Source organism: Pecten maximus, chromosome 5, assembly GCF_902652985.1.
Source record: "Pecten maximus chromosome 5, xPecMax1.1, whole genome shotgun sequence".
Taxonomy (NCBI): domain Eukaryota; kingdom Metazoa; phylum Mollusca; class Bivalvia; order Pectinida; family Pectinidae; genus Pecten; species Pecten maximus.
In genome coordinates this window covers 32,321,700-32,347,453 of record NC_047019.1, presented here as the reverse complement: position 1 = coordinate 32,347,453, position 25,754 = coordinate 32,321,700, and the positions used below count along the sequence as shown (strand labels likewise).

General features: G+C 40.2%; 1 protein-coding gene across 1 annotated transcript in view; it reads left to right on the top strand.

Annotated features, from left to right (window-relative positions):
• LOC117328412 (E3 ubiquitin-protein ligase rnf213-alpha-like) overlaps nucleotides 1-25,754 on the top strand; it is a 311,982-nt gene that overhangs the window by 236,827 nt on the left and 49,401 nt on the right. The window contains exons 62-73 of the mRNA XM_033885941.1: nucleotides 9,278-9,489; nucleotides 10,382-10,490; nucleotides 15,024-15,130; nucleotides 16,134-16,316; nucleotides 16,684-16,932; nucleotides 17,264-17,381; nucleotides 19,357-19,637; nucleotides 19,917-20,037; nucleotides 20,298-20,414; nucleotides 21,123-21,233; nucleotides 21,565-21,618; nucleotides 21,785-21,985. Coding sequence (XP_033741832.1) covers nucleotides 9,278-9,489; nucleotides 10,382-10,490; nucleotides 15,024-15,130; nucleotides 16,134-16,316; nucleotides 16,684-16,932; nucleotides 17,264-17,381; nucleotides 19,357-19,637; nucleotides 19,917-20,037; nucleotides 20,298-20,414; nucleotides 21,123-21,233; nucleotides 21,565-21,618; nucleotides 21,785-21,985 — 1,863 coding nt within the window. The remainder of the gene's footprint in view (nucleotides 1-9,277; nucleotides 9,490-10,381; nucleotides 10,491-15,023; nucleotides 15,131-16,133; nucleotides 16,317-16,683; nucleotides 16,933-17,263; nucleotides 17,382-19,356; nucleotides 19,638-19,916; nucleotides 20,038-20,297; nucleotides 20,415-21,122; nucleotides 21,234-21,564; nucleotides 21,619-21,784; nucleotides 21,986-25,754) is intronic.

The following is a 25,754-nucleotide window of genomic DNA, read 5'->3' as shown; positions in this document are numbered from 1 at the left end:
TATGAAATGCAGAAACATCTACTTAAATAGATAATTTTGATACATTTATTTGGATAGAGATATCTCTGGTATTTTCCATTCACATATTTAATGCATATTTTATTATCAAATTTAATATCTGAATACAAATCTACGCATCAATTAAGTAAAAATTACAACAAAATTCTTGTCATTAATTACATACTTGATGTGATATGAGTATTTTGACATACAGGGGATTACCTGTTTTTTTTTGTTTTTTTTTACATCATGTCTGCTTGTCAAAATGTCTAATGTCTGGTGTTGGGGGTCAAAGAAAACATAGACCATGTTATGACAATTGCTCACATGATTAATACAGTAATGAAAAAGTTATCAAACTTTAAGACTAAAATTGAACATGTTATCTTGTTTCATGGATATTCTAATACATGTATACCAGGTTGTATGAAACATTTACCTAAATAATGCAATAGAAACCTGTGCACAATAATTTGATGTTAGTTCAACAAAGGTGTTTTTCTTGTGTATGTAAACTAGATTTTTCTACGTTTTTTTTTCAATTTTTCATGAAAGAATAATTGAAAATTTTAATCAAAAAATTGAAAAGATAAAAAAAAATAATAATAAAAGAATACATCCAACCGGCATCGAACTTCAGACCTTTGCTATAGCGAGCCGACTGTGCTACACACTAACTAACTTCCGGTTTGTACGAAACGTTTTATTTTGGACAGTTTCCTTTTTCACAAATGGTAGATTCTACCTAGTAAATAATTAGAAAATATGCAGTGTGTTTTCTTCATAGTAAAGGGTATGGGAATACATATATTTCAGTGATCGAGGGAGAAGTTTTCCGTTTGGTAGTGATTGAAATGATCTGACCGCGGGCAGACGACATTTTCGTTAACTTATCAAACTTGTCGGCCTGAGAAAATAACGCAATTTACAGTCAAATGTATTTATAAGTATTATTTCTTTACTGCATATTGTTCGTTTGGATATATAAGCTACTACGATCATAAACAATCTGAACAGGCCGGCCCCTGGCGGTGAGCCTTCCCTGTCCAGTCGTACAGTACGTGACTACTATACCTTCATTCAAGGTCACATGGGGCAAATAGGCTGTAATCTTCAAACAACTTCTTCTCAATAACCAAGAGGCCCAGAGACTTGATATTTGGCCTGTAGCATGCTGGGGTGAAGGGCTACCAAGTTTGTTCAAATAAATGACCTTGACCTTCATTCAAGGTCACAGAGGTGAAATAGGCTATAATCTTCAAATGACTTCTTCTCAATAACCAAGAGGCCCAGGGACTTGATATTAGGCCTGTAGCATGCTGGGGTGAAGGGCTACCAAGTTTGTTCAAATAAATGACCTTGACCTTCATTCAAGGTCACAGAGGTGAAATAGGCTATAATCTTCAAATGACTTCTTCTCAATAACCAAGAGGCCCAGGGACTTGATATTGGGCCTGTAGCATGCTGGGGTGAAGGGCTACCAAGTTTGTTCAAAGAAATGACCTTGACCTTCATTCAAGGTCACATGGGTGAAATAGGCTATAATCTTCAAACAACTTCTTCGCAATAACCAAGAGGCCCAGGGACTTGATATTAGGCTGTAGCATGCTGGGATCAAGGGCTACCAAGTTTGTTCAAATAAATGACCTTGACCTTCATTCAAGGTCACATTGGGCAAATAGGCTGTAATCTTCAAACAACTTCTTCTCAATAACCAAGAGGCCCAGGGACTTGATATTGGGCCTGTAGCATGCTGGGGTGAAGGGCTACCAAGTTTGTTCAAATAAATGACCTTGACCTTCATTCAAGGTCACATGGGTGAAATAGGCTATAATCTTCAAACAACTTCTTCGCAATAACCAAGAGGCCCAGGGACTTGATATTGGGCTTTAAGCATGCTGAGGTGAAGGGCTACCAAGTTTGTTCAAATGAATGACCTTGACCTACATTCAAGGTCACAGGGGTGAAATCGGCTTAAATCTGTAAATAATAATTTTGCGATAGCCAAGAGCCTTTGAGACCTGATATTAGGCCAATAGAATGCTGGAATAAAGGACTAGAAAATGTATTAATATGAATAAACCTAGCCTACTCTGATATTTGAATAAAGAAGTAATCAGCATAGTATCTGTAGAAATGACCTCAACCAACTTCAAAGTTGCTGTAGAGCCAGGTGAGCAATACAGGCCCATTGGGCCTCTTGTTTGTGCGTGCAAATTGGTATATATGATTTTGAAAACAATATTTTAAATAATTTTTATGTCTGACATGTAGCCAAATAATTATATATCATTTTTAGGTCATCTGACATTTCAATCTTCTTCTCAAGTTCCACCAGTGGGATTAAGCTGAAACTTGCCAGAAATGATCCTGAGATGGTCCTGACCAAGTGTTGTTATTTTTCGGGTCGATCCGAAATCCAAGATGGCCGCCATAGCCGCCATTTTGAAAACATATTTTAAACTTCTTCTAAAGTTCCACCAGTGCTGTTGGGCTGAAACTTGCCAGAAATGATCCTGATATGATCCCGACCAATTGTTGTTATTTTTCGGGTCGGTCCGAAATCCAAGATGGCCGCCATAGCTGCCATCTTGAAAAACACATTTTTAACTTCTTCTCAAGTTCCACCAGTGCTGTTGGGCTGAAACTTGCCAGAAATGATCCTGAGATGATCCCCACCAAGTGTTGTTATTTTTCGGGTCGGTCCGAAATCCAAGATGGCCACCATAACCGCCATCTTGAAAAACACATTTTAAACTTCTTCTCAAGTTCTACCAGTGCTATTGAGCTGAAACTTGCCTGAAATGATCCTGATATGATCCCGACCAAGTGTTGTTATTTTTCGGGTCGGTCCGAAATCCAAGATGGCCGCCATAGCCGCCATCTTGAAAAACACATTTTAAACTTCTTCTCAAGTTCTACCAGTGCTGTTGGGCTGAAACTTGCCAGAAATGATCCTGATATGATCCCGACCAATTGTTGTTATTTTTCGGGTCGGTCCGAAATCCAAGATGGCCGCCATAGCTGCCATCTTGAAAAACACATTTTTAACTTCTTCTCAAGTTCCACCAGTGCTGTTGGGCTGAAACTTGCCAGAAATGATCCTGAGATGATCCCCACCAAGTGTTGTTATTTTTCGGGTCGGTCCGAAATCCAAGATGGCCACCATAACCGCCATCTTGAAAAACACATTTTAAACTTCTTCTCAAGTTCTACCAGTGCTATTGAGCTGAAACTTGCCTGAAATGATCCTGATATGATCCCGACCAAGTGTTGTTATTTTTCGGGTCGGTCCGAAATCCAAGATGGCCGCCATAGCCGCCATCTTGAAAAACACATTTTAAACTTCTTCTCAAGTTCTACCAGTGCTGTTGGGCTGAAACTTACCAGAAATGATCCTGAGATGATCCCGACCAAGTGTTGTTATTTTTCGGGTCGGTCCGAAATCCAAGATGGCCGCCATAGCCGCCATCTTGAAAAACACATTTTAAACTTCTTCTCAAGTTCTACCAGTGCTGTTGGGCTGAAACTTACCAGAAATGATCCTGAGATGATCCCCACCAAGTGTTGTTATTTTTCAGGTCGATCCGAAATCCAAGATGGCCACCATAGCCGCCATCTTGAAAAACACATTTTAAACTTCTTCTCAAGTTCTACCAGTGCTGTTGGGCTGAAACTTACCAGAAATGATCCTGAGATGATCCCCACCAATTGTTGTTATTTTTCAGGTCGATCCGAAATCCAAGATGGCCACCATAGCCGCCATCTTGAAAAACACATTTTAAACTTCTTCTCAAGTTCTACCAGTGCTGTTGGGCTGAAACTTGCCTGAAATGATCCTGATATGATCCCGACCAAGTGTTGTTATTTTTCGGGTCGGTCCGAAAATCCAAGATGGCCGCCATAACCGCCATCTTGAAAAACACATTTTAAACTTCTTCTCAAGTTCTACCAGTGCTGTTGGGCTGAAACTTACCAGAAATGATCCTGAGATGATCCCCACCAATTGTTGTTATTTTTCGGGCCGATCCGAAATCCAAGATGGCCGCCATAGCCACCATCTTTAAAAACACATTTTAAACTTCTCAAGTTCCACCAGTACTGTTTGGCTGAAACTTGCCTGAAATGTTCCTGATATGAGTCCGACCAAGTGTTGTTATTTTTTGGATTGGTCTGAAATCCAAGATGGCTGCCATGTCCGCCATCTTGAAAAACACATTTAAAACTTCTTCTCCAGTTCCATTGGTGCCATTGAGCTGGAAATGGGTGAGGATGTCGAGGAAGGCGAGCCAACATAGTGTTGTTATTTTTTTGGCCTCGAAAAACTTTGACATGGCAGCAATGGCGGCCATTTTGTTACATGATTGCGCAATCATGGTTTTCCTGAACAACACCTATTTCAAACTTCTTCTCAAATTCCACCTTTGGGATTCAGCCCTAACTTACCAGAAATGATCCTGAGATGGTCCAGACCAAGTGTTGTTATTTATTGGGTCGGTCAGAAAGCCAAGATGGCCACCATGGCCAACAGTGCCACTATATACTTCCTAGAGAGAATACATACTACAATAATATAAGGGTTTTCATTTAGAGTCAGATGACCGTTAAGGCCCCTGGGCCTCTTGTCTGTTTTACAGTCCGGATTTCTAGTAAACCGATCATAGTATAATTACCCCGAGTACCGATCGCATCGTATTTTTGACACAAAAAGTGAAAAAAAAATGTGGCCGCAGGCGTGCCCTTCTACCAAACTGATACCATAAATTAATTACAGCATGATAATTTTTTTCTCAAAGTTTTATAAAAGGGCACACCTGCGGCCAACAATAAAACAGCAGTTAAAGGTCTGCAAAACATCTGATTTTCAGAAAAACGCTGGTTCCTATGGAAACTAAGGACGCGAAAATTCCTCTTTCCGCGAATATTAATCACAAAAGAATTAATTACGAAAAATATTACATACTTTAGAAGGTAAAATCAACAACACATGGTTAAGATACTAGATTTTATTTTTTATCAAATCTGGGGCCGATTTCACCCCCAAACGGACTTTATCCTTTCATGAAACCTGATACATGAGTTTATTATGGCATTATCTTGGAAAACGTGACACTTCCTTATTCACAGAGTTATTGCCCTTACTTTGATTTAATCTGATTTAACTTTATCAATGCTCTTACAAGTACATTTCTCTACAGAATTTCATTAAACTTTGTACATGTGTAAATTACTCTGGCATTATTTGTGACTGGTTTGCTTTCATGAGCTGCACCCCTTATTTACTGAGTTATTGCCCTTAGTTACATAATACATCCAAATCTTACTTCATCTGTAAAATGAATGGGGGAGGAGGGCATATATAAAGTATTGGACCATGTCCGTCTTGTCCTGTCCTGTCCAGAATCAATACAAACACTCAGCAACTACATTGTTTGACAGATTCTGGTCAAACTTTATACAAAGTTCAAATATGAGTATATTTCAGACATTGTTGTGTTTCAGGGTTCCAAGGTAGAGGTCATATTTGCGGTAAATAGAGGGATTTTTGTCTTACAGACATTTTCTAGTTGTCTTTTTACTTAAAATTGCTCAAACAGGAACAACTTTGTACAATTGTAAATGTGTTGTTTATTGTGAGGGGATTGGTATCACTTGCAATACCTCGTTGTGTCTTGAACATTAATAGAGTATTTCTGCTCTGCTGAATCCTGATGTTTATGTCCCTTACAACTGAATACAGGATATTGGCTCTGTAAAAGCCTATTGTTTCTGCCCCATGAACTTTAATACAGCATATTGGCTCTGTAAAAGCCTATTGTTTCTGCCCCATGAACTTTAATAGACGATATTGACCCTGTAAAAGCCTGTTGTTTCTGCCCCATGAACTTTAATACAGGATATTGGCTCTGTAAAAGCCTATTGTTTCTGCCCCATGAACTTTAATACAGGATATTGGCTCTGTAAAAGCCTATTGTTTCTGCCCCATGAACTTTAATACAGAATATTGGCTCTGTTAAAGCCTATTGTTTCTGCCCCATGAACTTTAATACAGGATATTGGCTTTGTAAAAGCCTATTGTTTCTGCCCCATGAACTTTAATACAGGATATTGACTTTGTAAAAGCCTATTGTTTCTGCCCCATGAACTTTAATACAGGATATTGGCTTTGTAAAAGCCTATTGTTTCTGCCCCATGAACTTTAATACAGGATATTGGCTTTGTAAAAGCCTATTGTTTCTGCCCCATGAACTTTAATACAGGATATTGACTTTGTAAAAGCCTATTGTTTCTGCCCCATGAACTTTAATACAGAATATTGGCTCTGTTAAAGCCTATTGTTTCTACCCCATGAATTTTTATACAGAATATTGGCTTTGTAAAAGCCTATTGTTTCTGCCCCATGAACTTTAATACAGAATATTGGCTCTGTAAAAGCCTATTGTTTCTGCCCCATGAACTTTAATACAGAATATTGGCTTTGTAAAAGCCTATTGTTTCTGCCCCATGAACTTTAATACAGGATATTGACTTTGTAAAAGCCTATTGTTTCTGCCCCATGAACTTTAATACAGAATATTGGCTCTGTTAAAGCCTATTGTTTCTACCCCATGAATTTTTATACAGAATATTGGCTTTGTAAAAGCCTATTGTTTCTGCCCCATGAACTTTAATACAGAATATTGGCTCTGTAAAAGCCTATTGTTTCTGCCCCATGAACTTTAATACAGAATATTGGCTTTGTAAAAGCCTATTGTTTCTGCCCCATGAACTTTAATACAGGATATTGACTTTGTAAAAGCCTATTGTTTCTGCCCCATGAACTTTAATACAGAATATTGGCTCTGTTAAAGCCTATTGTTTCTACCCCATGAATTTTTAGCCCACCATCATCAGATGGTGGGCTATTCAAATCGCCCTGCGTCCGTGGTCCGTCCGTCCGTCCGTCCGTCCGTAAACAATTCTTGTTATCGCTAATCCTCCGAAAGTACTGAAGGGATCTTTCTCAAATTTCATATGTGGGTTCCCCTTGGTGCCTAGTTATGCATATTGCATTTTGAGACCAATCGGAAAACAATATGGCCGACAGGCAGCCATCTTGGATTTTGACAATTGAAGTTTGTTATCGCTATTTCTGAGAAAGTACTGAAGGGATCTTTCTCAAATTTCATATGTAGGCTCCCCTTGGTGCCTAGTTATGCATATTGCATTTTGAGACCAATCGGAAAACAACATGGCCGACAGGCAGCCATCTTGGATTTTGATAATTGAAGTTTGTTATCTCTATTTCTGAGAAAGTACTGAAGGGATCTTTCTCAAATTTCATATGTAGGTTCCACTTGGTGCCTAGTTATGCATATTGCATTTTGAGACCAATCGGAAAACAACATGGCCGACAGGCAGCCATCTTGGATTTTGACAATTGAAGTTTGTTATTGCTATTTCTGAGAAAGTACTGAAGGGATCTTTCTCAAATTTCATATGTAGGCTCCCCTTGGTGCCTAGTTATGCATATTGCATTTTGAGACCAATCGGAAAACAACATGGCCGACAGGCAGCCATCTTGGATTTTGACAATTGAAGTTTGTTATTGCTATTTCTGAGAAAGTACTGAAGGGATCTTTCTCAAATTTCATACGTAGGCTCCCCTTGGTGCCTAGTTATGCATATTGCATTTTGAGACCAATCGGAAAACAACATGGCCGACAGGCAGCCATCTTGGATTTTGATAATTGAAGTTTGTTATCGCTATTTCTGAGAAAGTACTGAAGGGATCTTTCTCAAATTTCATATGTAGGTTCCACTTGGTGCTTAGTTATGCATATTGCATTTTGAGACCAATCGGAAAACAACATGGCCGACAGGCAGCCATCTTAGATTTTGATAATTGAAGTTTGTTATCGCTATTTCTGAGAAAGTACCGAAGGGATCTTTCTCAGATTTCATATGTAGGCTCCCCTTGGTACTAAGTTATGCATATTGCATTTTGAGACCAATCGGGAAAACAACATGGCCGACAGGCAGCCATCTTGGATTTTAATAATTGGAGTTTGCTATCGCTATTTCTGAGAAAGTACCGAAGGGATCTTTCTCAAATTTCATATGTGTGTTCCCCTTGGTGCCTAGTTATGCATATTGCATTTTGAGACCAATCGGAAAACAACATGGCCGACAGGCAGCCATCTTGGATTTTGATAATTGAAGTTTGTTATCGCTATTTCTGAGAAAGTAATGAAGGGATCTTTCTCAAATTTCATATGTGGGTTCCCCTTGGTGCCTAGTTATGCATATTGCATTTTGAGACCAATCGGAAGACAACATGGCCGACAGGCAGCCATCTTGGATTTTGACAATTGAAGTTTGTTATCGCTATTTCTGAGAAAGTACTGAAGGGATCTTTCTCAAACATTTTTGTAAGTTCCCCTTGGTCTGTAGTTCTGCATATTGCATCTTGGGACCAATAGGAAAACAACATTGCCGACAGGCAGCCATCTTGGATTTTGACAATTGAAGTTTGTTATCGCTATTTATCAGAAATTGCTGAAGGGATCTTTCTGAAATTTCATTTGTAGGTTGCCCTCTGTGCCTAGTTATGTATATTGGACTTTGAGACCAGTCAGAAAACAACCTGCCCGACAGGCAGCTATCTTGTATTTTGACAATTGAAGTTTGTTATCGCTATTTTACAGAAGGTACTGAAGGGATCTTTCTGAAATTTCATATGTAGGTTCCCCTTGGTCCCTGGTGTTGCATTTTGGGACCAATCCGAAAACAACAGACAGCCATTATCGCTAAATCTTAAATGTTATATATAGGTTACCCTTGTTTGAAAAGTACTAGAGGGCTGTTTCTGAATTTACACAGATTAGTAATCTTAAGACTTAGAGGAAGGGAAAAGTAGAGAAAAGATCAATCTGACATGGAACCTATAAAGATCATTCAATGGTGGGCGCCAAGATCCCTCTGGGATCTCTTGTTATACAGAATATTGGCTTTGTAAAAGCCTATTGTTTCTGCCCCATGAACTTTAATACAGAATATTGGCTCTGTAAAAGCCTATTGTTTCTGCCCCATGAACTTTAATACAGAATATTGGCTTTGTAAAAGCCTATTGTTTCTGCCCCATGAACTTTAATACAGCATATTGACTCTGAATTGGCTCTGTAAAATCATGTTACTATGTCTGTAGGCTGGCCTTAATGGATGATATTGACTCGTCTTACTCATTTTACTTATTTTACTCATTTTACTCATTGAAATCCTGTTTTCTCTCTTTTAGACCTTGGATGTAATGGGCTTGCGTCTACTACTTGAGAAACTGGAGCCATTGAAAGAGACACTGAATAAAGTAGTAAGTCGTGCTGAGTGGTTACAGAGAGTACGTCACTATCGGCCTGTTGTGGAGAGATTGCTGGATATGGTTCAATCTGGACATGATCTGGAAACAGTTCAGTGTGGACCTCGCTGTGTCAAGGGCATTCTGGAAGCCAGGTACTTGATCTGTTTGGTGCTTTATGACATATTTGGTCTTAGAGAAAAACTTAAATTTTTTGGTGGAAGTGTTGAAAGGCATTAACACATCACTTTATAATTTTACTAGGGTACTGATAGTTGATATTAGGTGTCCCTGGGTTATACTATTACATCTAGAAGTTGAACTGAAAGATTTCTGGAAATAAAATGCTTTTTGACATGTTTCAGACTTATGTGAACAAAAGCTTTAGAATTTTGATGCAAGGGTTGAAAGGCATTAAGACATCTCTTTATAATTGTACTATGTTGTTAAACTTGTCAAAAGTAGAGATTTTTTTTTTTTTTGGGGGGGGGGGGGGGGCAAAAAAAACATGCTTTTTATGACATGTTTTGTTTTATCAAATTAATTCTGTCAAGTGCACAATATAAATCTTATTTATCCAATATGCAAAACAATACCAGATTATATATTTTAATTATATCTATTGACAAACATTTGCGTGATGAGCTATGCTGTTCTACAACAGCTCTTGTTGAAATCTTTAAACAGCTACTTAATAATCAAGAGGCCCAGGGACCTGATATTAGGCCAGAGGCATGCTTGGGGGAAAGGTTGTTTGAAGTGATGACCTTGACCTATATTGACATCCTCATATAAGGCTGATGGTATGCTTGAATGAAGAGCTGAAGAATATGTTTAAATGAATAAACCTAGCCTACTCCGATATTTGAATAAAGTAGTCATCAGTTTAGAATCTGCATAGATTACCTAAATCAACTTCAAAGTTGCTTTTGAAACAGGTGACCAATACAGGCCCATTGAGCCTCTTATAAGGAGAATGGGGTGGGGTAGAGGTGAGGTCTTTATCACTCACTGTTTTTGTTAATGACTGATGTTGATATTTCACAGAATGACCTGGACCTGTGTGCTGGTGGTGAAGTTATTTATAGAACATGTTTACTCTATACAAGCAGCTGATGACAAGTTTACCATCAACAGATGTATGCCATTATGGACCGTATGTATAATCCAATTATTTATTTATATTGGCATGCCATATATTCTTAAGTAAGTTGTCAAATGTCTAATATTCAATCATGATACAGATCATGATACAAAGCAGTAAAATGAGTACAATTCAAAAGCAAATCAATAATCAATAGTCCAAGGGACTTGATATTAGGCCTGTAGTAGTTAAAGGGTACCAGGTTTATTCAAATGAATTACCTTGACCATCATTTAAGGTCACATGGGACAAATAGGCTAAGATTTTTAAACAACTTCTTCTCAATAACCAAGTTTCAAGTTTCATGTGTTGGTTTTGACTCAAACTTGCCTGAAATACTGCTAAAATGATTCTGACAAAGTGCTGTTTTTCAAATCGCCCTGCGTCCGTGGTCCGTGGTCCGTCCGTCCGTCCGTCCGTCCGTCCGTCCCTCCGTCCGTAAACAATTCTTGTTATCGCTATTTCTCAGAAAGTACTGAAGGGATCTTTCTCAAATTTCATATGTAGGTTCCCCTTGGTGCCTAGTTATGCATATTGCGTTTTGAGACCAATCGGAAAACAACATGGCCGACAGGCAGCCATCTTGAATTTTTACAATTGAAGTTTGTTATCGCTATTTCTGAGAAAGTACTGAAGGGATCTTTCTCAAATTTCATATGAAGGTTCCCCTTGGTGCCTAGTTATGCATATTGCTTTTTGAGACCAATCGGATAACAACATGGCCGACAGGCAGCCATCTTGGATTTTGACCATTGAAGTTTGTTATCGCTATTTCTGAGAAAGCACTGAATGGATCTTTCTCAAATTTCATATGAAGGTTCCCCTTGGTGCCTAGTTATGCATATTGCGTTTTGAGACCAATCTGAAAACAACATGGCCGACAGGCAGCCATCTTGGATTTTGACAATTGAAGTTTGTTATCGCTATTTCTCAGAAAGCACTGAAGGGATCTTTCTCAAATTTCATAAGTAGGTTCCCCTTGGTGCCAAGTTATGCATATTGTGATTTGAGACCAATCAGAAAACAACATGGCCGACAGGCAGCCATCTTGGATTTTGACAATGGAAGTTTGTTATCACTATTTCTGAGAAAGCACTGAAGGGATCTTTCTCAAATTTCATAAGTAGGTTCCCCTTGGTGCGTAGTTATGCATATTGTGATTTGAGACCAATCAGAAAACAACATGGCCGACAGGCAGCCATCTTGGATTTTGACAATTGAAGTTTGTTATCACTATTTCTGAGAAAGTACTGAATTGATCTTTCTGAAATTTCATATGTAGGTTTCCCTTGGTGCCTAGTTATGCATATTGCGTTTTGAGACCAATCTGAAAACAACATGGCCGACAGGCAGCCATCTTGGATTTTGACAATTGAAGTTTGTTATCGCTATTTCTGAGAATGTACTGAATGGATCTTTCTGAAATTTCATATGTAGGTTTCTCTTGGTGCCTAGTTATGCATATTGCGTTTTGAGACCAATCTGAAAACAACATGGCCGACAGGCAGCCATCTTGGATTTTGACAATTGAAGTTTGTTATCGCTATTTGTGAGAAAGTACTGAAGAGATCTTTCTCAAATTTCATATGGAGGTTCCCATTGGTGCCTCGTTATGCTGATTGCATTTTGAGATCAATTGGAAAACAACATGGCCGACAGACCGCCATCTTGGATTTTGACAATTGAAGTTTGTTATCTCCATTTCTCAAAGTACTGAATGGATCTTTCTCAAATTTCATTAGTAGGTTCCCCTTGGTCCCTTGTATTGCATTTTTGGACCAGTCTGTCCTGAAAACAACCTGGCAAACAAACAGCCATTATCGTTAAATCTCAAATTTCTTATATAGCTAGGATTCCCTTGTTTGAAAAGTACTGGAGGGATGTCTCAATTTGCACAGATTAGTAAAATGAAGGGAAAAGTAGAGAAAAGATCAATCTGACATGGAACCTATGAAGATCATTCAATGGTGGGCGCCAAGATCCCTCTGGGATCTCTTGTTTTGGGTTGTTCAGTAATCCAAGATGGCGACCAGTCCATGACCAGCATACAGTAGTACACAATCATACACAATAGTTGCCAGTATCACTACACTGCTGTTGAGTATTTAAGTACAATTATAATACAATTGATTGTATTATTACCAATCTCTATAAACCAGATACCCGTGTAAACCGGCCAAATAGTCTGGTCCCAGTTACATCCGGTTTAGACAGGTTATACTGTTGTAGGGTCTGTCGAATGACCATTAAGGCCTATGTATGGGCCTCTTGTTAGTGATTATAGGAGTAATCATCAAACTTACCATACTGACAAACTGGCACAGCCTGAACATACAGTTGTACGATGATACATGCTTGCTTTGTTTTTAAGCAGTGTTAGCTTTGAAGTAAAATGTACCCATTATACATTTATAATTTTTAGCCCACCATCATCAGATGGTGGGCTATTCAAATCGCCCTGCGTCCGTGGTCCGTCGTCCGTCCGTCCGTCCGTCCGTCCCTCCCTCCGTCCGTCCGTCCGTCCGTCCGTCCGTCCGTCCGTCCGTAAACAATTCTTGTTATCGCTAATCCTCAGAAAGTACTGAAGGGATCTTTCTCAAATTTCATATGTAGGTTCTCCTTGGTGCCTAGTTATGCATATTCCATTTTGGGACAGATCGGAAAACAACATGGCCGACAGGCAGCCATCTTGGATTTTGACCATTGAAGTTTGCTATCGCTATTTCTGAGAAAGTACTGAAGGGATCTTTCTCAAATTTCATATGTAGGTTCCCCTTGGTGCCTAGTTATGCATATTCCATTTTGGGACAGATCGGAAAACAACATGGCCGACAGGCAGCCATCTTGGATTTTGACCATTGAAGTTTGCTATCGCTATTTCTGAGAAAGTACTGAAGGGATCTTTCTCAAATTTCATATGTAGGTTCCCCTTGGTGCCTAGTTATGCATATTGCATTTTGGGACCGATCGGAAAACAACATGGCCGACAGGCAGCCATCTTGGATTTTGACCATTGAAGTTTGTTATCGCTATTTCTGAGAAAGTACTGAAGGGATCTTTCTCAAATTTCATATGTAGGTTCCCCTTGGTGCGTAGTTATGCATATTGCATTTTGGGACCGATCGGAAAACAACATGGCCGACAGGCAGCCATCTTGGATTTTGACCATTGAAGTTTGTTATCGCTATTTCTGAGAAAGTACTGAAGGGATCTTTCTCAAATTTCATATGTAGGTTCCCCTTGGTGCCTAGTTATGCATATTGCATTTTGGGACCGATCGGAAAACAACATGGCCGACAGGCAGCCATCTTGGATTTTGACCATTGAAGTTTGTTATCGCTATTTCTGAGAAAGTACTGAATGGATCTTTCTCAAATTTCATATGTAGGTTCCCCTTGGTGCCTTATTTTGCATATTGCATTTTGGGACCGATCGGAAAACAACATGGCCGACAGGCAGCCATCTTGTATTTTGACCATTGATGTTTGTTATCGCTATTTCTGAGAAAGTACTGAAGGGATCTTTCTCAAATTTCATATGTAGGTTCCCCTTGGTGCGTAGTTATGCATATTGCATTTTGGAATTGATAGGAAAACAACATGGCCGACAGGCAGCCATCTTGGATTTTGACAATTGAAGTTTGTTATCGCTATTTCTGAGAAAGTACTGAAGGGATCTTTCTCAAATTTCATAAGTAGGTTCCCCTTGGTGCCTAGTAATGCATATAGCATTTTGGGACTGATTGGAAAACAACATGGCCGACAGGCAGCCATCTTGGATTTTGACCATTGAAGTATTTTTATCGCTATTTCTGAGAAAGTACTGAAGGGATCTTTCTCCAATTTCATAGGTAGGTTCCCCTTGGTGCTTAGTTATGCATATTGCATTTTGAGACCAATCAGAAAACAACATGGCCGACAGGCAGCCATCTTGGATTTTGACAATTGAAGTTTGTTATCGATAATTCTCAGAAAGCACTGAAGGGATCTTCCTGAAATTTCATATGTAGGTTCCCCTTGGTGCCTGGTTATGCATATTGTATTTTGAGACTAATCAGAAAACAACATGGTCGACAGGCAGCCATCTTGGATTTCGAAAATTGAAACTGGTTATTGCTATTTCTAAGAAACTAATGAAGGGATCTTCCTGAAATTTCATATGTAGGTTCCCCAAGGTGCCTAGTTATGCATATTGTATTTTGAGACCAATCGGAAAACAACATGGCCGATAGGCAGCCATCTTTCTCAGAAAGTACTGAAGGAATCTTTCTCAAATTCCATATATAGGTTCCCTTTGGTGCCTTGATCTTAACTTTTATATATAGGGTTCCCTTGTTTGAAAAGTACTAGAGGTTTCTTCTGAATTTACACAGATTAGTAAGACTTAGAAGAAGAGAAAAGTAGAGAAAAGATCAATCTGAGATGGAACCTATGAAGAACATTCAATGGTGGGCGCCAAGATCCCTCTGGGATCTCTTGTTTTTCTTCCTTGACCGTTATTATCATTTTTCACTTTCAAAAGTTGTATAATTATATTCCTTTCCAGATGATGAAAACTGGTGCCAACATGAAATCGTTAGAAGCTTTAGAAAAGGTGGAGAAGTTCTTGAAGATGTGCAACAAACTAGCTGTCGCTCACTACTTTGATATCAAGTTAGTCAATTAATTTTCTTGAACAGTAAATTAATTTTCTTGGACTGGAATAATGAATTCTCCATCAACAATATATGTAAGCACATTACATATTAGGCTCACCTGCTTTAAGGGCAAGTGAGCTTATGCTGTGGTGCAGTGTCTGGCCGTCCGGTATCAACATTTTTAAAAAAAAAAACTTCTTCTCAATAACCATGAGGCACAGAGACCTGATATTGGATTCTGAGCATGTTCAGGTTAAGGGTTACCAAGTTTGTTCAAATGAATGACCTTGACCTACATTCAAGATCACAGTAATCATATGTGTTAAAATCTTTAAACAATGATTTCTCTATAGCCAAGAGACTCCCCAGACCTGGTATTGGGCCAATAGTATAGTGGAATGAAAGCTTGCAAAATAATAACATGGATAAACCTATCTAGCCTAGTCTCTGATAATAATTGGTAATCAACATTAGTTAACATCTACATATAAATGACACAGATCAACTTCAAAGTTGCTCTAGAAGCAGGTGAGCAATTCAGGCCCATTCGGCATCTTGTTAGACCTGGTGGGATCTCTAGCAGCTTCATTCCTTTAGGAATTTCGATAAAACTTCACACAATTTACAGAGGACCATAATATCTTGACAATTTTTTTTAGAAAATCTTAATTTGTCAGCTCTCTAACGGCTTAATTTCTTGATGAATTTTAATCAAACTGTTAACACTCATAAAGAAACATTAAAAAATATCTCTCCCAAGTTCGAGTTTCAGGGATGTATGATCATGGTCACTAACAAACTGTTTTCAGAAAATCCAACTTCCATGCTCGCATGGTGTTATTTTCAACCAAATAATTTTGAAGGATTTGAATTCGTGATTGACTCTTCTCACATATTAAAGCAAAAATAAATCCCTTGTTAAAGTGATTTATAGTACCTATTGACTGTTTAGTGGACAATCTGCCAAATTCATCCCGAATAACCATTTTATCTATAGGTCTACTACTTTCGATTTACAGCAAAAATGACAAGTGTAAAAATTGTGAGAATGAGCTTGAAGGACCTCCTGTCTACCTTCCATGTAAGGACAAAATCTGTCCACAATGTTACAATGACATTTTGATCATCAAAGAGTTGATATGCCCAGTTTGTCACTCAGAAATTCCTGCCAACTTGAAAGCAAATGAAGATGTTCACAAAAGGTATGTATACCCACATACTTATTGAGCATTCCTAATAAATAACAGCTAACTGATGTATATGTCTGTAGTCTATTTTCATTCCACTAATAACAAACCTTTAATGAAAAAGAGATGATATGAGTGTAACAAGTTAAAGTTAAATTACAGATTTAAAAAAAAAACAACAAAAAACCTGAGAAACCAATACTGTAACAATATACAATATAAACACTATGTTGTGTTGTTTGATATTTTGATCATTCAAGATAAAATTCATACGTTTTGACAGCTGTGTTTTAGAAAAAAAAAATATGTTATCATCATGGATTTCATATCATTTTAAAAAGTATATGTGGTTCTTTAACAAATCTTGTTATGTATGTAATAGTGAGAAAAGTAAGAAGTACTTTGACTACAAGAAGAGGATCAATAGTTTCTTTATGGAGGTTGTGTCCCAGCTGTGTTTTGCTGAAGACACACCGCCCTCTGATGAAGTAGTCCGGAAACTTCTCGGTTACATCACAAGGTCAGCTGACAAGGGCATGGTAGTAACCAAGAAGATGACAATATTTGATGACAGCATTGACCCTACTCCTGTTCTCAGATCATTTCTGCTGCAGCTTCTCCTGCAGACCAGGTATAAGCTCTTCAGTTCCTTTAGAGTATATAGAAATTTCTTTGAAAACAAGTGTTCTGAAGGGGAGATATATATTATAGATCATTTTGTTAATCACAGTGTTGAAGTTCTAATTTATATGATATAATGAAATCTGCCAGTCTATGAGACATTTTTGGTCTGGTTAGACTGGATGATGAAATACACAGGTTTCTATTGAGCTTTCATTAGAATTGTGAGTAATATGCTTTTATGTTAGATATCATAGCAGTTGGAAATATTTAGTGTCAAATTAGGTTTCCAGTAATCGCATTTGAACTTGATACTATATCATTTTATTTTTAAATTTCAGTGGAGAACAAGTGTCCGTCTATCTTGAATCCTACCTACAACAGGCTGTACAATTTGTGGACCAAACGGGACAGGAGCAGCTCATAGAACTGTGTCTCCTGATCCTACAGTGTGTTGAGGTAAGTACCAGAGACAAGACTAGCTGGACTGTGTCTCCTGGTCCTACAGTGTGTTGAGGTAAGTACCAGAGACATGACTAGCTAGACTGTGTCTCCTGATCCTACAGTGTGTTGAGGTAAGTACCAGAGACAAGACTAGCTAGACTGTGTCTCCTGGTCCTACAGTGTGTTGAGGTAAGTACCAGAGACAAGACTAGCTGGACTGTGTCTCCTGGTCCTACAGTGTATTGAGGTAAGTACCAGAGACAAGACTAGCTGGACTGTGTCTCCTGATCCTACAGTGTATTGAGGTAAGTACCAGAGACACCCTGGACTGTGGTCCTGATCCTACAGTGTGTTGAGGTAAGTACCAGAGACAAGACCAGCTGGACTGTGTCTCCTGATCCTACAGTGTGTTGAGGTAAGTACCAGAGACACCCTGGGCTGTGTCTCCTGATCCTACAGTGTGTTGAGGTAAGTACCAGAGACAAGACTAGCTGAACTGCGTCTTCTGATCCTACAGTGTGTTGAGGTAAGTACCAGAGACAAGACTAGCTAGACTGTGTCTCCTGATCCTACAGTGTGTTGAGGTAAGTACCAGAGACACCCTGGGCTGTGTCTCCTGATCCTACAGTGTGTTGAGGTAAGTACCAGAGACATGACTAGCTGGACTGTGTCTCCTGATCCTACAGTGTGTTGAGGTAAGTACCAGAGACAAGACTAGCTAGACTGTGTCTCCTGATCCTACAGTGTGTTGAGGTAAGTACCAGAGACAAGACTAGCTAGACTGTGTCTCCTGATCCTACAGTGTGTTGAGGTATGTACCAGAGACAAGACCAGCATGACTGTGTCTCCTGATCCTACAGTGTGTTGAGGTAAGTACCAGAGACATGACCGACTGGACTGTGTCTCCTGATCCTACAGTGTGTTGAGGTAAGTACCAGAGACAAGACCAGCTGGACTGTGTCACCTGATCCTACAGTGTGTTGAGGTAAGTACCAGAGACAAGACCAGCTAGACTGTCTCCTGATCCTACAGTGTGTTGAGATAAGTACCAGAGACAAGACTAGCTAGACTGTGTCTCCTGATCCTACAGTGTATTGAGGTAAGTACCAGAGACAAGACCAGCTGGACTGTGTCACCTGATCCTACAGTGTATTGAGGTAAGTACCAGAGACAAGACCAGCTGGACTGTGTCACCTGATCCTACAGTGTATTGAGGTAAGTACCAGAGACAAGACCAGCTGGACTGTGTCTCCTGATCCTACAGTGTGTTGAGGTAAGTACCAGAGACAAGACTAGCTGGACTGTGTCTCCTGATCCTACAGTGTATTGAGGTAAGTACCAGAGACAAGACTAGCTAGACTGTGTCTCCTGATCCTACAGTGTATTGAGGTAAGTACCAGAGACAAGACGAGCTGGACTGTGTCTCCTGATCCTACAGTGTGTTGAGGTATGTACCAGAGACAAGAACAGCATGACTGTGTCTCCTGATCCTACAGTGTGTTGAGGTAAGTACCAGAGACAAGACCAGCTAGACTGTCTCCTGATCCTACAGTGTGTTGAGGTAAGTACCAGAGACAAGACTAGCTAGACTGTGTCTCCTGATCCTACAGTGTGTTGAGGTAAGTACCAGAGACAAGACCAGCTGGACTGTGTCTCCTGATCCTACAGTGTGTTGAGGTAAGTACCAGAGACGTGACTAAGCTTGCCTGTGTCTCCTGATCCTTCAGTGTGTTGAGTTAAGTAAAAAAAAAATTACCTTAAGCATTTACTCATAATTTTTGAATCAATTATCAATGATTAAGTGCTTTGAATATCATACAGAAACATTCATGTAAATTTATATTAAACATTTGATGCTTCACAATTTGCTTGATAATGTTGAATCAAGTGTGATAAGCAAACTTTATCCTTACTTTATCTGCACAATTAATTACTGACCTCACTTACCTGTCCATAACCTGTAGATTTGATAATCAAATTTTTGATATAGGATGTTTACCACCAAGAAGTTTCCAAGAGTGAAACACCACAAAAGAAAGAAGTACAAATGGCTACAGTGATGTTGAGAGACTCTATACACAGCATTAGTATAGAAGAATTGAGTGTCGTGAAATTGTACACCTTGGCAGAGACACGGTTTGCACTGAGTGTAGCAGCAAAGTATGTACAGAAAATCTACGTGGACAAATCAGAGAGGATGACAAAAGGCCCGAGACAGATGATTGATGCTGCAGCCAAACTTTGTGAAGAATGTGGCTTTGACTGGCCTTGGTATTTACACGAAATCTTTTATTCTTTACTTTTTATGAAAACTAACATTACAAAATTATAATAAGTGAAAAAAATAAAAGTTAATTAAAATCAAAAGGAAAGATTTTCGCAAATTCCATCCTTGAAGACATTTTTTTTCAGATTGTTAATGTTCAAATAATTGAAATATAGCATTGGAGAGGAAACCTCCTTATAAACTGTGCAATGTCCTGCTCAGACAGTTCCAGATACACACTGGGATAAAATTATCCTTAAAAGCTTGTTGTTACTTTCTTTCAGTATATATTTTATCAAGCAGCTGTGTCGTTGTTATGGATTGGACAGCTATCAGACAGTATGTAAGTCTGGAGATGCTAATATGTGTCGCTGGCTACAAATGCTTGACCTTGACAGAGAGGAGGTGTGTAAAGCTAAATAAGGAACAACTAACTGGTGTAAAAACTTTGATGAAAATTATTTCATATAGAATTTATCCATACTTTAAAGTTTAAAAAAAAACCAGGAAAATAAAATAAACAAATCAACAAAAAAAAACTTTTAAACATTTTATGATGGATGGAAATTAGAGACAGTTTAATGTGCTACAGTAGGTGAGATACAGATGTATAAAGTCACTATCTATTAAAATTTAACTGATATATTTAACACCTTGTTGTGTAGGTACTGGAGTGCTCTGACCTGTTTGTGGTGTGTGGAGATCAGTACATCACCTGTCGGGAGATAGTCACCAAGTGTATTCTAGGACAGGACCCGGCTTCTCTCATACAACATTTGGAGGTGTGTCTGAGAACTGTAGGGTAGTCTAGTTTATATGTTAGGGGTAAAAACATGAATAAATAAAGATTTACAATTAAACATAGATATATATAATTAATGTATAAATGATTAATACAATCAAAACCATATAAATATCTTCACATGCCCTATCAGATGAAAACAGCTGATCATAAGCCACCTGGCTGAGAACCTCGATAACAGGTGAATGTCTACATGTTTCCTTGACAAAGTTAGTGTAAACTAGATTTACATTTGTCATTCATCTGTAGGTGGAAATTCTTTGAAAGTGATTGCTCAACTATGCTGTTGATAGTCTTCAGTATCTGAAGAATTATGAACATAATGATTTATTCTTGCCTTTCTTGGGAGTTATGTCCCTTTAATTATTGTGTTGCCAGTATATATTTTCATGTGGGTTATGTCCCTTTAATTATTTTGTTGCAAGTATATATTTTTCATGTGGGTTATGTCCCTTTAATTATTTTTGTTGCCAGTATAAAGTATGCTTTGTTAGAATTAAACTTGATGTCCTAGATTGAAAAAAAATGACCCCACTTGAATAGATTAAGAAGATATTGCTTATATAGAGCTCATGTGATACGACTGATTAGATTTAATTACATGTAAAGTCACTTTGCAGCATTCTTGTTTTGGTAAGATGGGAGAAACAGTTCAATTAATTTGTTAATTTTCTTTTTCGTTTTAAAGGCCTTGCAAATTGTGAATTGGAAGAAGAGAATACCTGTACTGTTGGCAGTATATAGAGAAGTGACCATGTCCAATGTGTACCCTGAAGACAAGAGGAAAACACAGCCAGAGGTGATCCTTGTGTTTTTTTATATACATCAGTAATTGGCTAGTACAATACAAAAGTGTTTGCATTGCCTTAGCATACTTTTGCATAAGGTTGAAATGTCAATTGTCTTAGTCACTTAAGAAATTTCATAATGTTTGTACTTTAACCCTTGAGTACCTATATATAATGTCAAATTATAAGATAACAATTAATACTCCACAGGTGTTGCAGCTTCATTATTGTTTTACTCAGAGAGTAACTCTTTAACCCTATTACAGTTTATCAGAGAGGCGTGACATCCTCTTGTCAGAGTAATTGGATGTGCCTAAAACGTGATGTTCGTTTTAATTTCAGATGTTTGAACAGCTCCTGGATGTCTTGTCAAGTCATCAATTGTTTCAAGCACAGGTAAACTGGCATGTTACTATGGTAGGAAATGTTGAAAAATTATAGGCAATTATAATATGTATATCCTTATGAATACATGGTGTTGACTTCGAATGACAATAAGCCTGATCTTTAAGATTTATTATTAATGATAATGCATTAAAAAATTGTGTTCTTTTTTGTTCAGGAAAACCTCCTGAAGGCATTGTTCCAAAATACAATCTGGCAAAAAATACGTTATTTGAACATCCATCCGGGAATGGAACTGAAGGACCAGAGCATTGTGTGTCTGCTGGTCCATGCAGGGATAACTTTCCTACAGATTCCAGACGAGCACACTCTGTTACAGCCACTTATAACGCTGGCCCTTCTACCACAGAACATGGCAGTATGTACCAGTCATCATGTCCTACACTCAACCCTCCCAACCGCCACAAACAATACCGCCCCCGATCATATCATCTACCACTCAACCCTCCCAACCACCACAAACAATACCGCCCGATCATATCATCTACCACTCAACCCTCCAAACCACCACAAACAATACCGCCCCCGATCATATCATCTACCACTCAACCCTCCCAACCACCACAAACAATACCGCCTGATCATATCATCTACCACTCAACCCTCCCAACCGCCACAAACAATACCACCCGATCATATCATCTACCACTCAACCTTCCCAACCACCACAAACAATACCGCCCGATCATATCATCTACTGCTCAAACCTCCACCACAAACAATAACGCCCCCGATCATATCATCTACCACTAAACCCTCCCAGCCACCGCAAACAATACCGCCCGATCATATCATCTACCACTAAACCCTCCCAACCACCACAAACAATACCGCCCCAGATCATATCATCTACCACTCAACTCTCCCAACCACCACAAACAATACCGCCCCCGATCATATCATCTACCACTCAACCCTCCACTACAAACAATACCGCCCCGATCATATCATCTACCACTCAACCCTCCCAACAACTACAAACAATACCATCCCCGATCATATCATCTACCACTAAACCCTCCCAACCACCACAAACAATACCGCCCGATCATATCATCTACCACTCAACCTTCCCAACCACCACAAACAATACCGCCCGATCATATCATTTACCACTCAACCTTCCCAACCACCACAAACAATACCGCCTGATTATATCATCTACCACTCAACCCTCCCAACCACCACAAACAATACCGCCCGATCATATCATCTACCACTCAACCCTCCCAACCACCACAAACAATACCGCCCGATCATATCATCTACCACTCAACCCTCCCAACCACCACAAACAATACCGCCCGATCATATCATCTACCGCTCAAACCTCCCAACCACCACAAACAATACCGCCCCCGATCATATCATCTACCGCTCAAACCTCCACCACAAACAATCCCCCAATCACCTCTCCCAATATATATAATAATCACAGAAACATGACTCCACCATTATCATCATTTTATAGAGTTACACATGAGGAACAGTGATGGGGATGTGGTATAGAGTTACACATGAGGAACAGGGATGGGATGTGGTATAGAGTTACACATGAGGAACAGTGATGGGGATGTGGTATAGAGTTACCCAGGATGAACAGGGATGGGGATGTGGTATAGAGTTACCCAGGAGGAACAGTGATGGGATGTGGTATAGAGTTACCCAGGAGGAACAGTGATGGGGATGTGGTATAGAGTTACCCAGGAGGAACAGGGATGGGATGTGGTATAGAGTTACGGACGTGGAACAGTGATGGGATGTGGTATAGAGTTACCCAGGAGGAACAGTGATGGGGATGTGGTATAGAGTTACCCAGGAGGAACAGGGATGGGGATGTGGTATAGAGTTACCCACGAGGAACAGGGATGGGATGTGGTATAGAGTTACCCACGAGGAACAGGGATGGGGATGTGGTATAGAGTTACCCAGGAGGAACAGGGATGGGGATGTGGTATAGAGTTACCCAGGAGGTACAGGGATGGGATGTGGCGTAGAGTTACCCACGAGGAACAGTGATGGGGATGTGGTGTAGAGTTACCCACGAGCAACAGTGATGGGGATGTGGTGTAGAGTTACCCAGGAGGAACAGTGATGGGGATGTGGTATAGAGTTACCCACGAGGAACAGGGATGGGATGTGGTATAGAGTTACCCATGAGGAACAGTGATGGGGATTTGGTATAGAGTTACCCACGAGGAACAGGGATGGGGATGTGGTATAGAGTTACTCACGAGGAACAGTGATGGGATGTGGTATAGAGTTACCCAGGAGGAACAGTGATGGGGATGTGGTATAGAGTTACCCAGGAGGAACAGGGATGGGGATGTGGTATAGAGTTACCTACGAGGAACAGGGATTGGATGTGGTATAGAGTTACCCACGAGGAACAGGGATGGGGATGTGGTATAGAGTTACCCAGGAGGAACAGGGATGGGGATGTGGTATAGAGTTACCCAGGAGGTACAGGGATGGGATGTGGCGTAGAGTTACCCACGAGGAACAGTGATGGGGATGTGCTGTAGAGTTACCCACGAGCAACAGTGATGGGGATGTGGTGTAGAGTTACCCAGGAGGAACAGTGATGGGGATGTGGTATAGAGTTGCCCACGAGGAACAGGGATGGGATGTGGTATAGAGTTACCCACGAGGAACAGTGATGGGGATGTGGTATAGAGTTACCCAGGAGGAACAGGGATGGGGATGTGGTATAGAGTTACCCACGAGGAACAGGGATGGGATGTGGTATAGAGTTACCCACGAGGAACAGTGATGGGGATGTGGTATAGAGTTACCCAGGAGGTACAGGGATGGGATGTGGTATAGAGTTATCCAAGAGGAACAGGGATGGGATGTGAGAGTTACCCAGAAGGAACAGGGATGGGGATGTGGTATAGAGTTACCCAGGAGGAACAGGGATGGGTTGTGGCGTAGAGTTACCCACGAGGAACAGTGATGGGGATGTGGTATAGAGTTACCCAGGAGGAACAGGGATGGGTTGTGGTATAGAGTTACCCAAGAGGAACAGGGATGGGGATGTGGTATAGAGTTACCCACAAGGAACAGGGATGGAGATGTGGTATAGAGTTACCCAGGAGGAACAGGGATGGGGATGTGGTGTAGAGTTACCAAGGAGGAACAGGGATGGGGATGTGGTGTAAAGTTACCCAGGAGGAACAGTGATGGGGATGTGGTATAGAGTTACCCAGGAGGTACAGTGATTGGGATGTGGTATAGAGTTACCCAGGACAGGAGGAACAGTGATGGGATGTGGTATAGAGTTACCCACGAGGAACAGTGATGGGGATGTGGTATAGAGTTACCCAGGAGGTACAGGGATGGGGATGTGGTGTAGAGTTACCAAGGAGGAACAGTGATGGGGATGTGGTATAGAGTTACCCAGGAGGAACAGGGATGGGTTGTGGTATAGAGTTACCCAAGAGGAACAGGGATGGGGATGTGGTGTAGAGTTACCCAGGAGGAACAGGGATGGGGATGTGGTATAGAGTTACCCACGAGGAACAGGGATTGGATGTGGTATAGTGTTACCCACGAGGAACAGGGATGGGGATGTGGTATAGAGTTACCCAGGAGGAACAGGGATGGGATGTGGTATAGAGTTACCCAGGAGGAACAGTGATGGGGGTGTGGGATAGAGTTACCCAGGAGGAACAGGGATGGGGATGTGGTATAGAGTTACCCAGGAGGAACAGGGATGGGATGTGGTATAGAGTTACGGACGTGGAACAGGGATGGGGATGTGGTATAGAGTTACCCAGGAGTAACAGGGATGGGATGTGGTGTAGAGTTACCCAGGAGGAACAGAGATGGGGTTGTGGTATAGAGTTACCGACGTGGAACAGGGATGGGGATGTGGTGTAGAGTTACTCACGAGGAACAGGGATGGAGATGTGGTGTAGAGTTACCCAGGAGGAACAGGGATGGGGATGTGGTATAGAGTTACCCAGGAGGAACAGGGATGGGATGTGGTATAGAGTTACCCAGGAGGAACAGGGATGGGGATGTGGTATAGAGTTACCCACGAGGAACAGGGATGGGATGTGGTATAGAGTTACCCACGAGGAACAGTGATGGGGATGTGGTATAGAGTTACCCAGGAGGTACAG